Raw genomic sequence first — 14376 nt, 5'->3', positions numbered from 1 at the left:
CAATATATTCAAACTGGAATGGAAATAAGCATTATATAACTTCAAGTGGACCTAGGCTTGTTTTTCTTTTTAAAACTGAGGTTAAGAGACATTAAGTAACAAGAACCAACACGAATTATTCTCCTTAAGGTTCTGCATTAGTGAGTTAGGCCATATAGCAGGTAGCCGTGGTCATAGGAAAGGAAAGCTGTGGGTCACCAGGCCAGCAGCTGGCAAGCTGGGTGAAGACTTGGGAAGGACTGACCCAGGTCCGGGTCATTGAGAGGCTCGGCAGGCTCGGCTCGACAAGCACCACTCAGCGTGGTTTCACTTCATAAATAATAGAGCCCACCTCCCTCCGCACAGACTTCCCTGGCCAAACAGTGCATTGTCCTCACCATCAGACCAAACGCGTGTGACTTCTGGCAAGTGGAGACCATGGAAACAGAGGATCTATATTTTTTGCTGGATGCATTTCTGTATTGTCGCAAATGTCTCCTACTGAATCTTTATTCATTAGGAACTGATCTTCTCCTCAGCTGATGGATTCTGATTCTGAGAATTGACTTGGGTTTGGAAACTGGCCAAGGATTGTCACTTTAAATTAGGTAGATGATCTGTGCCTTCTGCTTATCCATTTTTGATATATTTCTATTATAACTTGTTAAGCAACAGTCTTGATGACTCTCCGTCCTTTTCCTAAGTCAACCCTACACTGACTGCCTTCCAATTTTGCTGCCTATTGTGGTAGTTTTGACTACCTTGCTTATGGTGCGAATAGCATACGTTACTATATAGATTTAAAATACATAAGTATAGGACTTCCCTGGTTGGTCTGGAGGTAAGAAACCGCCTTCCAATACAGGAGACGTGGATTTGATCCCTGGTCCCAGAACTAAGATTCCACATGCCACGGGGCAACTAAGCCTGCACGCAGCAACCAAGACCTAGCATAGCCAAAAATTATAAAATAAAATACCTAAGTATAAACGTGCGTGCCAAGTCGCTTCAGTTGTGTCCGACTCTTTGCAACCCTATGGAAGATAGCCCGCCAGGCTCCTCTGTCCGTGGGATTCTCCAGGCAAGAATACTGGAGTGGGTTGCCATGCTCTCCTCCAGGGGATCTTTCTGATCCAGAGATCAAGCCCATGTCTCTAATGTCTCCTGCATTTGGCAGGCAGATTCTTTACCACTAGCGCCACCTGGGAAGCCCTACCAAAGTATATACCCCCCAAAATAGCATGCCCATTGATTGAGGGGAGCAACAGCAGTCCTAACAGTTTAAACTCACCATCATTCCCCACCTCACCTTCACCCTCCTTGAAGATGACAACCACGACCCTTGGTGATCATCATGTCAGCTGGTTTGAGTATTAGTAAGCTGGAGTAGATCAAAGTCTTAATGTGGTCAGTCACCGATCAGCATTCTGTGAACAGGGTTCAGGTGCAGAACCCTACCACCTTACCTTCCACACAGCAGACCAGGGAACGTGATTTTAAAGTAGGAGTGTGTGGCTGCGCTGCTCAAAATCCTTGGATCACTCCTCCCCGCCTCCACTCATGGTGAAGCCAAGCCCTTATAATGGCCTTTAAGAACCCACATGGTCAACCACCTACTACCTCTCCAGCCTCATCTCCTACCACTCTCGTCCAGCAAGCTGCTCCGGTCACATTGCTCCTTGAGCAAACCAAGCACTCTCCCACCTCAGGGCCTTTGCAATTTCTGTTACCCACCCAGTGTCCCCAGGGCTCACTCCCTGACTTCTTCAGTTCTGTGCTCAAATATGGGAGGGAGAAGCAGTACTGTCTTTAAGCAAGTGGGTGAGTGCATTCTAAACGAGGATGGTTTGGAGCTTGTCTAAGAGAAAAATGAATTGAAGGATCAAAGGAAGAAACACAAACATAGTTATAGTCACAGTTAAAGTTATAGTTACATATTTATAGTTACAGTTATAGTTATATATACACACATAATTAGTGGTTCACCCACAGTGGTTACTCTTGTGTGGATGAGCGGCTGAAAGGTGTCCTGGTGAGGCTCTGCTTCCTGAATGCTGGCTGTACCAGATACAATATATTCAGTTTGTGAAAATATTCATGATATAAGCACTCTTCTGAATGTATGTTTATTTATATGTCCATAGGACATACTTTCATGCATTGGAGAAGGAAATGGCAACCCACTCCAGTGTTCTTGCCTGGAGAATCTCAGGGACGGGGGAGCCTGGTGGGCTGCCGTCTATGGAGTCACACAGAGTCGGACACGACTGAAGTGACATAGCAGCAGCAGCAGGACATACACCCCAAACACACACACTAACACTGGACAGCAAATATTAGTATCCCAAGGAAATCCAAAGAACTTATTTTCCTCTCCTCTCTCTGCTAAAAGACTTACCATCCCATGGTTTCCCTGGTCAGAATTGTATCAAACAGCAACATTGATAAGCCAGACGTGATCACCTGCAGAAACAATTTCAGCAAAAGGTCATCAGAGCAGCAGGACCTTGGGGACCTTCTCCAAAGCCATTAGTTGGTGGCAGTTCAGATCCCAGACATCAGCTATGTCTTCCCACTCTGTCTTTCCCACCTCCACACACTTCCTAGTCCCTGGTGTTTCACGGAAAATGCTAAGTCCTTGTCTATTTTGAGATGAGAATCTTCAAAGAAGCATTTAATTTCCAATTTTTTCAAAAGAGGAGGCACACAGCTAAGATCGCACTCCTCTCTCTCCAGGGCAACAGCAGAGCAAGAATACCTGTTTCTATCTTGTCTCAGCTGCACAACAAGAACCCCCAAGGTCAGAGGTATCCATTTACCCATTCCCAGATCCTCCAGCTAAAAACCAAGCTGCCAACCCACCTTCGTCAACAGCACTGTCTCTCGCCCTGTCCTAATGTCCCTGTCTTTCTGGCCCAATGCACACATTCTGAGAAACCAGGTTCTTCCTAAGAGAGGGAGCAATGAAATCATTAATTATTTGCAAACATCTAGGAGCCAGTAAATGGGCTTCCCTGGCGGTTCAGCTGTAAAGAACCCACCTGCAACGCAGGAGGCAAAAGAGATGAAGGTTTGATCCCTGGGTCGAGAAGATCCCCTGAAGGAGGGCATGGCAACCCACTCCAGTATTCTTGTTGGAAAATCCCATAGACAGAGGAGCCTGATGGTCTATGATAGATGGGGTCACACACAGTCAGACTGAAGCAGTGACTGAGCAGAACACAGGAGGCAAAGGAGAGAAAAGAGTTACTCTACATTTCTCAGAGCTAGAAATTTAAAAAAAAAAACCTCTTAGAAGTGGCAGTAACGGGACTCAGACTCCCAAGATGCCTCTAAAAAGTTGACACAAAAAGTTTTGAGAACCAAAGACCAACTCTGAAATGCCAGCTCAGGTGAGATTTTTTTTTTTCCTCCCAGGATTCTGCACTCTGGAATGCAAAGCAGCTTCTGTGAGGAAAGTTACCCTAAGAACTTGCTTCTCTGCAATGAGAAGAAGTAAAAAGCAGGCTGTATCAGGACAGGTCACTCAGGCTGTGTGTCCTCGGAGATATCAACTACCATCTCGCTCAAAGGAATGTCATGTCCTGTCTTGGAGGCCTCGTCAGGTCTCAAGATGGGAACAAGGCAGCAAGCAGATGGTCAGAAGAAGTGAGTATGGAGTATGGTGGTCCAGTGTTTAAGAATCTATCTTCCAATTCAGGGGACATGCATTCGATGCCTGGTCAGGGAACCAAGGTCCCATGTGTTGTGGGGCAACTAAGCCCATGCAACCACAATGATTGAGCCTGTGCACCACGACTAGAGAAAGACCACACTGAAAAAAAGACCCAGTGCAGCCAAACATGTTTTTAGACAATTTAAAAAAGAAGAAGGAGGCAGTATGTTTGATGAGTCTCATCTTCACTCATTTACCGTCTCAAAAAGAAGTCTGGAAATATAAACCTGGAACTCTCAGTATAGAAATCTTGTGAGATCTTAGAACCTTTGTAATAGTTCACTCATTTAAGGTCACTTTCTATTTGCTTCCCTTTATCAATTTGCAGCTAAAAACCTTGACAACAAAAAAGAACCTGTGGTGTCTTCAGGAACAAAAAAGAAGTGACAACAAAGTCAGAGAGACAGCTGCAAAGCAAAACGCAAAGGACAAGAGGAAACATTTCTCAAAGTGAAAACGGAGTGCTGGCTTTTATCTTAAAGAGCTTTTACCTCAAAGAGTAGCTCTTCTTCCCCCATCCTCCCCTCTTCTTGTTTGACATTTTATTTAGGACTTTTGCATCTATGGTCATAAATGAAATGAAGTGGGCCTAAAATGCATTATCTTGCAATGCGACTGTCGAGTTTTGGAAACAAGGTTATACAAACCACATAAGTTAATACATCAGCCTTCCTGCTTCTTTTTTGGTGAAGGATAAAGACGGTCTTTACTGGGGTCTCCACTCTGACCTGACCGCCCCTGGACCTGGAGGTTCTAGTTGAAAGTGAAAAGTGAAAGTGTTAGTCACTCAGTTGCGTGCGACTCTTTGTGACCCCATGGATGTAGCCCATCAGGCTCCTCTGTCTGTGGGATTTCCCAGGAATTATACTGGAGTGGGTTGCCATTTCCTTCTCCAGGGGATCTTCCCGACCCAGGGATCAAACCCAGGTCTCCTGCATTGCAGCCAGATTCTTTACATCTGAGTCACCAGGGAAGCCCTAATTGGAGTGGCCTTTAATGCCCACTGTCCTAATCAAATCCTCTCTTTCTCCTGGATTCAAGTTTGTTATTTTCATTTTTTCCAAAAATATTTTCATCTAGGTTTTCCATTCATTAACATTCAGCAGTTTATAGAAATATTATTCTATCTCATTTGTGCCCATTTTTATCATCTTCCCTTTTATTCTTACTTTATCATTTTCTCATACTTTTTTCTCTTTCCTTCTTTAGTCTCAAGCAAAGTTAATCTTAATCTCATTAATCCCTCTTTACTTTTGCAACTTCCTGCACGTTTCCTGGGAGAGTGCCAACAGAGATTTATTTCTTAGGATTGCTGAAAAAGCCTCTGTTGTACTGAGGGAGGTTAGCTATGGCAGCTTGGCGTTAACGGAACAACTCATGAAATTTCTGAAGCCTTTCTTAACTCTTCACCATTATCTTCATCTCCTTTACCCTTTTTACCAGCTTTTGTCTTTTTTTGCCAACTTTGGCAAATGTAACTGTATATTTCACTTGCACACCACGACTGGATGTACATACACATACACGGCCTGCTCTGATTGGCTTCTCTAATGGCTTTTTAAAAAAATATTTTTATTTATTTCATGGTGCCAGGTCCTAGTTGTGGCATGTCAGATCTAGTTCCCTGACCAGGGATGGAACCAGGGCCCCCTGCCTTGGGAGCTTGGAGTCTTAGCCAATGGACCACCAGGGAAGTCCTTCTGGTGGCTTTTTCCATATGACTTTCAGTCTCCTCTGTGACACCGTCACGCCCCACATGCCCTGCAACAGTCACAGCCGAGGACTTACGTCTCGAGCCCTCTGCAGGTTTCTTTCGGCTCAGAAGGAATCTTGTCTGCCGTGAAATAGACAGCTGGCCTGCTTGTTCCTATTAACCATACCTTTTGCCAAGAAAAACACCTCTGAAAATTTTCAAACCAGCCCTGACTTGAAAATAAGGTTGGTTTAGTAGCCAGACTGGTGCCTTTCCATCTGCCGCTTCCTGGAAACGTTTGCATGGTCTCCTGCCTTTCTCCTGGGCCCCTCTTTCAAACATCTCTATATTTTCCCCTCTCGTGGAGCAAGTTTTCTGCTGGCTGAGACACTCAGTGAAATCTCACAAAGAGATCTGTCTTATTTCTGTAAGGAATTTATAGTGACCTTGTTTGTTCTATAGCACTCCTGGGGAGTTAGATGAGCCACTTTTTAATCTATTTCCAGAAGGACCCTTAGTTCCTTAGGCTTCTCTGCTTTCTGGGTTTGGGTTTTTTTTTTTTTTTTTTTTTTTTTTTTAATGTGAACCATTTTTTAAAAATCTTTATTGTATCTGTGGGCTTCCCAGGTGGCGCTAGTGATAAAGAACCCACCTGTCAATGCAGGAGATATAAGAGACATGGGTTTGATCCCTGGGTCAAGCCACTCCAGTATTCTTGCCGGAAGAATCCCATGGACAAGGGAGCCTGGCGGGCTACTGTCCATGGGGCTGCAAAGAGTTGGACACAACTGAAGTGACAATGTGCTTACATGCATTGAATCTGTGACAATATAGCTTCTGTTTTTTATGTTTTATTTTGTTGGCCACAAGGCATGCGGGAATCTCAGCTCCTCAACCAGGGACTGAACCTCTACCCCCTGCATTGGAAGGTGAAGTCTTAACCATTGGATGGCCAGGGAGATCCCTTCTCTGCTTTCTTTACTTCCATAACCAGCCCCAACCATCAGCTCTCTTTTTAAAAGCATTTCTCATTCCCCCCCGCCTCCTGACCCAACCCATGTGTGTGTGTGTGTGTGTGTGTGTGTGTCATACACACAGTCACCAAAGTTCGACCACTTCACAAAACTCACTGTATAAGGGATGAATAGCAGCTGATCACACTTCAATGAGGGGCGGACACTGGGCAGGGGTCCAGCCCAACTTACCCACACACCGACCTCACCCTGTATGAACTTCAAATTCATGCCTCAGCAAATCGACAGCTTTCCATATGCCATGGGCCTTCAGGGCTGCTCAAAAACACTGGAAAGTGTGAATGATAAATCTGCTTGTGCCAAGAGTCCACTTCACTTCTAATTCCACTGAGGAACAAATAGAAGCCAGGAATAGCTGACTATGCAGGTCTGGGTACTGAATGTCCCACGCACAGACAACTGAGGGCAGAACTTGAGAGGTGCAATCAACTCCCTAAGCTCAGACGTGGGGAAACTGACCCAGAGACAGTGTGTGACTTGACTTCAGGGCCTGGCGACTTCACGTCAGGGAGCCGTGGAGCCCAGGCTCTGACTCCCAGGTCAGCTTCCTCTCACAGCCAGAGAGGCCCCAAGAGAGTTCCATATAGCCTTTTTGAAAATAAGAATCCACTAAAAGCCAGGATTCAAATATCTGCAAACCCATGTTTGCAGCAGCATTATTCATAATAGCTAAAATCTGGAAGCAACCCAAGTGTCCATCAGAGGATGAATGAGTAAGCTAAACCTGGTATATATGTACAATGGAATGTTTTTCAGCCTTAAAGAGAAAGGAAATTTTGATATATGCTACAACATGGGTGAACCTGGAAGACATTAAGCTCAGCGAAATCAACCAGACAAAGATAAGGACTGTATGATTCCACTTATAGGAGGTACTTAGAACAGCTGAACTCACAGAGGTAGAAAGCAGAATGAATTTTACCAGAGTCTGAGAAGGACAGGAGTGGGAAGTTAGCATTTAATGGGTACAGAGTTTCAATTTAGGTTGATGAAAAAATTCTGGAGATGGATGTCAGTAAAAGCATAAACTTTTTTTTTTTTAACCTTTAAAATGGCTAAAATCTGCTCATGAGAAAGACTCCAAGTTACTCTTGGGACTTGCCATTCAAGAGATGGGAGTAGCAGCCATTACTGCCAATTATTGTTCTTGCGTTCGAACAGCATTTTAAAAAATACAAATGTTTCCCCAAAGAAGAAAGAGTCCTGTGGTCTCAGGAATGTCTCCCTTGCTCACATGCAGACCTGAATGACAAACACCAGGACCTGCCACAGCCTGGGCTGCCAACAACAGCAGAACTCAATACATTGTGTCAACGGCAGGGCTTTGAACTTCCTGGCTTTGTCAACGCATGTCACAACCTCTGTGTTCTTTAAACAGATTTTGGTATTTAAAGCAGATCAGGTTTGTTTTTTAAACATTCATTTCGATCCCGAGACAAATTTCCTGTTTGTTTAAAGGAAAATAAAGAGGAGCAGTTGTTAGTGGGAACCTGCCAGAGTCAAGGATTTGGAAGAGAATCAGAAATTTAGCTTTATTGTTTATTATTGTTTTGATGCCGTTGTTGTCTGTTGAAATACATATGACCTAGGGAAAACGTGACCATGTCAGCACGTGTATGAGGCCCTTCACCATAACTGCCCCAGTTTCAGCCAGGCACCTCCCACGTAAACAGGTTATAGTATTTCAAACACTGTTGCATCCCATCTCTTGCCTTTGCCCAGCAAGTTCTCTCCACTTAGAACAGTTTCATAGGCTTCCTCAAACAATTCCTACTCACCTTCTAAAAATACATTTCTAAAAACCTTTTCCTGACCCTGACTGCCATTCACAGATCCGAGTGGATCAGAAGCTTCTAGGGGCTTCCATAACCCCTTATCATTGCACATGCCAAATTCTACTGAAATGGTAGTCTCCCCAACCAGGGCTCAGCAACAGAGACTTGCTTATGGTAAGTCTGAAATGTTTTATGCAAATACACTCAATCATCAGAGCCGCTAATATAACCCCAAAAGTCACGATGTTGTTGATTTTCAAATCAATTTTCATATATTAGGGACCATTGGAACCCAGACCTGAGAACCATGAAGACAAACCCTTGGTCCCTCATCTGTGCTTCTTTGACCAATTATCTCCATTGAGAAGATCTGAGATCTTGGCTCTCTGGTTCCAAGTTTAAAAATGCCAGAGAAGATTCTGATTGGTCCCTGAACCACCTGACTATGGCCTGGGAAACAGAGTAAGGTAAGAACATGGAAGCTCACCCTTGAACTTCACGGTGGGAATGGAGGAAAGAACATTTCTCTGGTGGAAGGTAGGGAAAGTGGTGGGCAGAAAGAACAGCTGTCTAATACACCCTTACCATCAACACCATCTGGGAGCCTGGAGGAAAGGCCAGATCTCGGGCCCCACCCCTGACTGCCTGAGCACCCTCTAGAAGGGAACAGCCCTTCCTTCCCTGGTGAGATGCATGCACACTAAAATGTGAGGAATTCTGCTCCATACTGTTCAGCTCTAACACTGTGCAGATGGTGCTGTCCCATCTCCAGAGACAGGCAGACTCCAGCTTTCTCACACACTGTAGACACATGTGTCAGACCGTCCTGGAGTCCATCTGTGTCACAGATTCATGTATGAATGTTACCAGCCGCGCCTGTCTTTTAGGTTCAAGAGTAAATCTAACAAAAATGTATAATCTGAGAGCAGGCTCTCCTTTTTGCCTAGGACCAAAGAAACTATTCCAAATCCATTAGACAGAAACCACAGCTAAAGCTGACAACTCTGGTCACTGTTTTTAAAATACTGAATTAATTTAATATCAATCCTGTGATTTATTCCAGGATCAGTGTAATTATTAATGACAGACAAATCATGTTAAACTCCAGGCACAGCTATTAACAGTGTCTGGTATCACCTCATTAAAATACACAGTTCACCATTATTTTTCCAGGTATCGAAAAACAACACTGGGGATTTCCCTGGTAGTCCAGTGGCTAAGACTCTGAGCTCCCAATGCAGGGGGCCTAGGTTCGATCCCTTGTCAGGGAATTAGATCCCACATACTGCAACTAAAAGCCAGAGCAGCCAAATAAATAAAAATAAACAAATATAAAGTAAGAATAAAGGAATAGCATGTTCAGATTATCTAATTTCTCCCTTAAATTTCAACACTTTAAAGATGTCATTCCATGTCTGTTGGTATTCATAATTTCAGTTGAAAAGTCACTTACTTTTTAAATTTAAGGTGTTTTTTTCCTCTGGTTGATTTTAAGATTTTCTCTATCTTTGGTTTTCAACAGTTTAACTAGGATATGCCTAAAGATACTTACTTTTCTTTTTTCCTAAATATTTATTTATATATTTGGTTGTGCTGGGTCTTAGTAGCTGCATGTGTGATCTAGTTCCCTGACCAGGGATCAAACCCAGTCCCACTGCATTGGGAATGTGGAGTTTTAGCCACTGGACCACCAGGGAAGTCCTGATACTTACTTTTTTTGTATTTTTTGTTTGGGGTTTGGTGAGATTCTTGAAACTGTGGGTTGATGTCTTTCAGCAGTGTTAGAAAATTCACAGCCATTATTCCTTCATACATTGCTTCCCTCCTCACCTTCTAGAACTCCAATTACCTATATATTAGACTTTGAGAAGTGAAGTGGTTTATGGGGTTCTCAAGGCCAGATAATCACAATGGTGTGACCACTCACCTAGAGCCCGACATCCTGGAATGTGAAGTCAAGTGGGCCTTAGAAAGCATCACTACGAACAAAGCTAGTGGAAGTGATAGAATTCCAGTTGAGCTATTTCAAATCCTGGAAGATGATGCTGTGAGAGTGCTGCACTCAATATGCCAGCAAATTTGGAAAACTCAGCAGTGGCTACAGGACTGGAAAAGGTCAGTTTTCATTGCAATCCCAAAGAAAGGCAATGCCAAAGAATGCTCAAACTACCACACAATTGCACTCATCTCACACACTAGTAAAGTAATGCTCAAAATTCTCCAAGTCAGGCTTCAGCAATACATGAACCATGAACTTCCAGATGTTCAAGCTGGTTTTAGAAAAGGCAGAGGAACCAGAGATCAAATTGCCAACATCCACTGGATCATGGAAAAAGCAAGAGAGTTCCAGAAAAACATCTATTTCTGCTTTATCGACTATATCAAAGCCTTTGACTTTGTGGATCACAATAAACTGTGGAAAATTCTTCAAGAGATGGGAATCCCAGACCATCTGACCTGCCTCTTGAGAAACCTGTATGCAGGTCAGGAAGCAAGTTAGAACTGGACATGGAACAACAGACTGGTTCCAAATAGGAAAAGGAGTATGTCAAGGCTGTACATTGTCATTCTGCTTATTTAACTTATATGCAGAGTACATCATGTGAAACGCTGGGCTGGAGGAAGCACAAGCTGGAATCAAGATTGCCGGGAGAAATATCAATAACCTCAGATATGCAGATGACACCACCCTTAGGGCAGAAAGTGAAGAAGAACTAAAGAGCCTCTTGATGAAAGTAAAAGAGGAGAGAGAAAAAGTTGGCTTAAAGCTCAACATTCAGAAAACGAAGATCATGGCATCTGGTCCCATCACTTCATGGCAAATAGATGGGGAAACAGTGGCTGACTTTATTTTTCTGGGCTCCAAAATCACTACAGATGATGACTGCAGCCATGAAATTAAAAGACGCTTACTCCTTGAAGGAAAGTTATGACCAACCTAGATAGCATATTCAAAAGCAGAGACATTACTTTGCCAACAAAGGTCCGTCTAGTCAAGGCTATGGTTTTTCCAGTGGTCATGTATGGATGTGAGAGTTGGACTGTGAAGAAAGCTGAGCACCGAAGAATTGATGCTTTTGAACTGTGCTGTTGGAGAAGACTCTTGGGAGTCCCTTGGACTGCAAGGAGATCCAACCAGTCCATCCTAAAGGAGATCAGTCCTGGGTGTTCATTGGAAGGACTGATGTTGAAGCTGAAACTCCAATACTTTGGCCACCTGATGCGAAGAGCTGACTCATTTGAAAAGACCCTGGTGCTGGGAAAAATTGAGGGCAGGAAGAGAAGGGGACGACAGAGGATGAGATGGTTGGATGGCATAACCGAGTCAATGGACATGGGTTTGTGTGAACTCCGGGAGTTGGTGATAGACAGGGAGGCCTGGCGTGCTGCAGTTCATGGGGTCGCAAAGAGTTGGACACGACTGAGCAACTGACCTGAAGACTTTGAGAATTTCCTCCATGTCTCTTACGCTTTTTTTTGTACTTCCGAATTTTTTCTCTCTGTACTTCACTAATTCTGTAACACTAAGTCCAATTTGTTCTTAAGTCCATCCATTAAGTTATTAATTTGACATATAATTTTTCAGTTCAGTAATAACTTTGATTTTTTTTACAGATTCCAATGCAATTCAAAATGAAATTCATTTAATTCGTATTTTCCTATTTTCTTTAGCATATTCTTCATAGTCACTTTAAGTTATCACTAGCTCTAAAATCCAGATCCTTTGTGTTTACATTCTCAGTATTTTTTTCCACTTATCAGTCAGTGTTCCTGCCTCTTCACATGTCTACAACTTTGATTTTTTATTTATTTATTTTTTGACCATACCAAGCGGCATCCAGAACTTCTCTGACTGGGGATCAAACCTGTGCCCTTGCAGTGGAAACATGGTGTCTTAACCACTGGATCATCAGAGAAGTCCTCTACAACTTTATATGTCGAACACTGTGTATAAAGGAACTATAATCAAGGATGAGTGAATCAGATGGGTCGTAGCTCTAGTAAGGCTTAATTCACCTCTTCTTTACCTAGGCCTTCAGGTGTGGCCCTCCAAGACTTATGCTTAAGAGCTTGGTCTGTCTTCTCATTCCTGTAAGTTCTGCCTTTCAAAAATTTTGACCTTAGTTTTTTAGCTTCTCATCCCATGTAGATTCAAAATCTGGCAACAGTCTTTAGGTGAAGACTCATCATATATTTGCTTCAGCCTCCTCTTTCTAGCAAGATTTTGTCTCTCTTAGAGAAGGAACTTATGGTTGCCAGGGATGAGGGGAAGGAACAGTTAGGGAGTTTGGGATGGACATGTACACACTGCTATATTTAAAATGAATAACCATCAGGGACCTACTGGATAGCACAGGGAACTCTGCCCAATGTTATGTGACAGCCTGGGTGGGAGGAGAGTTTGGGGGAGAATGGATACATGTAGGTGTATGGCTGAGTCCCTTTGCTGTCTGCCTGAAACTACCACAACATTGTTAATTGGCTATACACCAATATAAAATAAAAAGCTAAAAAATTTCGAATGCTGCTGCAAAAACAAACAAACAAACAAAAAAAACAGAATTTATTTCCTAGTACCCCCAATATTATGAGCTTTTGCTTTGCCTCCCTGGGTGAGCCTATATCCCCCAGAACTCCTTCAGAGCTCAGCAAATGTCTCGTGGGAATCTGGACTTTCCTTTGGGGCTCCTCTCCTTTCCAACCCATCAAGCCAGTTCCACACGACTGCCAAAAGATCTGCTAGTTTCTCCTTCCCACAGAATATTTCCTCTTCTTGTACCAAGTCAGATCCTTAGGCCACACCCAGAATCAACAATTATCCTTCACCCTCCAACCCCACTCTGGGAAAAACAATAACCTGTGTTACTTAGAATACCTAGGCAGGGGTCTTCCTTCTCTGGAAATATATCTAATTTGGTTCTCATTGCCTTCATAGATCTCTGATTTCTTTAAAAATATGATATTTTGCAATTGATTTGTTTTTTTCCCAGTTGTTTCAGTTGAATGTTGGTCTGTCACAATGCACAACATTCTACTCTGAAGGAGAGGATTTCCCTTTGTTACACAGATGAGAAAACTAAGACACAGAGAGATGGTAAGGCACTGCTTTACCTTGTTTGGCTGACCACAATTTCCCTAGAGCCACCTAGGATGTCATGGTGGGGTAGGGTGGAGGCGGGCGGAGGTTAAGAAATAATTTTGTTAATTCATTTATTTATGGCTATGCTGGAGTCTTCATTCTTCATTGCTGCTAGGCCTTTTCTCTAGTTGCTCAGGAGCTACTCTTTAGTTGAAGTATGCAGGCTTTTCACTGCAGTGGCTTCTCTTGTTGCGGAGCACAGGCTCCAGGGCATGCGGGCTTCAACAGTCACGACAAGTGGGCTCAATAGTTGCAGCTTCCTGGGCTCTAGAGCACAGTTTCAATAGTTGAGGTGCGTGGACTTGGTTGCTCCTAGGCATATGGGGTCTTCCCTGATCAGGCATCAAACCCCTGTCTCCTGCACTGGCAGACGGATTCTTTAGCAAGGTGGGGTTTTATCTGATTTGTTCTGAACACCTTCCTGATTAGTAACAATCATATTAACTCATCATTACGATTTTAATTGGCTTTGTCTTTTTATTATAGTCCAGGATCTTGTATGTAACGGCCAGCAGCACCAGGACTTCCTCAAAGACCCAGTCTCCTTCTCTTCAGACACAGAGTCGGATATGATGCAATTGACGATGATTAATCGGGCAAACTGGAGGTGAGAGGAACACACAGTTTTCTTTCCTCATGATTCTCTCTGCCTGGGGGGCAGGAAAATCTTCTGCCTTTCATCCTTTCAATCTCTTCCAAGATCACTCTAGTGGGAAAAATTATTCATCTGATTGTACACTTGATGAGGCTCATTACGCTAGTTAGTGGGACTCCAGCGCTTTAAAGGCACGAATCCAACCTCCACATGGTTTATTTCTTCTCTGGAATCCATGCAATGAAATTCTCTTTACCCTCTGTCTCCACCTGTTGGGTTGGGAGTGGAGGGTGGAGGGGAAGGCATGCCTCCTACAAGTAACAGAAAGCCTTATGTCTCTAAACCAAGGCTGAGTTTTTCAATTCCACTTTGTTTCCCACTTGCCTACTCTTCCTTGTCCATATGTTCTCTTTTTTATTAATATAATTTATTTATTTATTTTTGG

General features: G+C 43.3%; 1 protein-coding gene across 5 annotated transcripts in view; it reads right to left on the bottom strand.

Annotated features, from left to right (window-relative positions):
* TMEM241 (transmembrane protein 241) overlaps nucleotides 1-14376 on the bottom strand; it is a 120573-nt gene that overhangs the window by 10925 nt on the left and 95272 nt on the right. For 3 of the 5 annotated variants that reach the window (XR_008706784.1, XR_008706786.1, XM_055559487.1), the window contains one exon: nucleotides 2378-2442. Coding sequence is in view for 2 of the 5 variants with exons in the window: in XM_055559487.1 (XP_055415462.1) it covers nucleotides 2378-2442 (65 nt within the window). In the remaining 3 variants the exon portion in view is untranslated. Of the gene's footprint in view, nucleotides 1-1902; nucleotides 2038-2377; nucleotides 2443-14376 lie in introns of those variants that run through there. The other 2 variants (XM_055559486.1, XR_008706785.1) reach the window with 2 other exon arrangements.

This window comes from Bubalus kerabau, chromosome 21 (genome assembly GCF_029407905.1).
Source record: "Bubalus kerabau isolate K-KA32 ecotype Philippines breed swamp buffalo chromosome 21, PCC_UOA_SB_1v2, whole genome shotgun sequence".
Classification (NCBI taxonomy): domain Eukaryota; kingdom Metazoa; phylum Chordata; class Mammalia; order Artiodactyla; family Bovidae; genus Bubalus; species Bubalus kerabau.
Note: the sequence above shows the minus strand (reverse complement) of the source record. Positions and strands in the feature narration are given on the sequence as shown.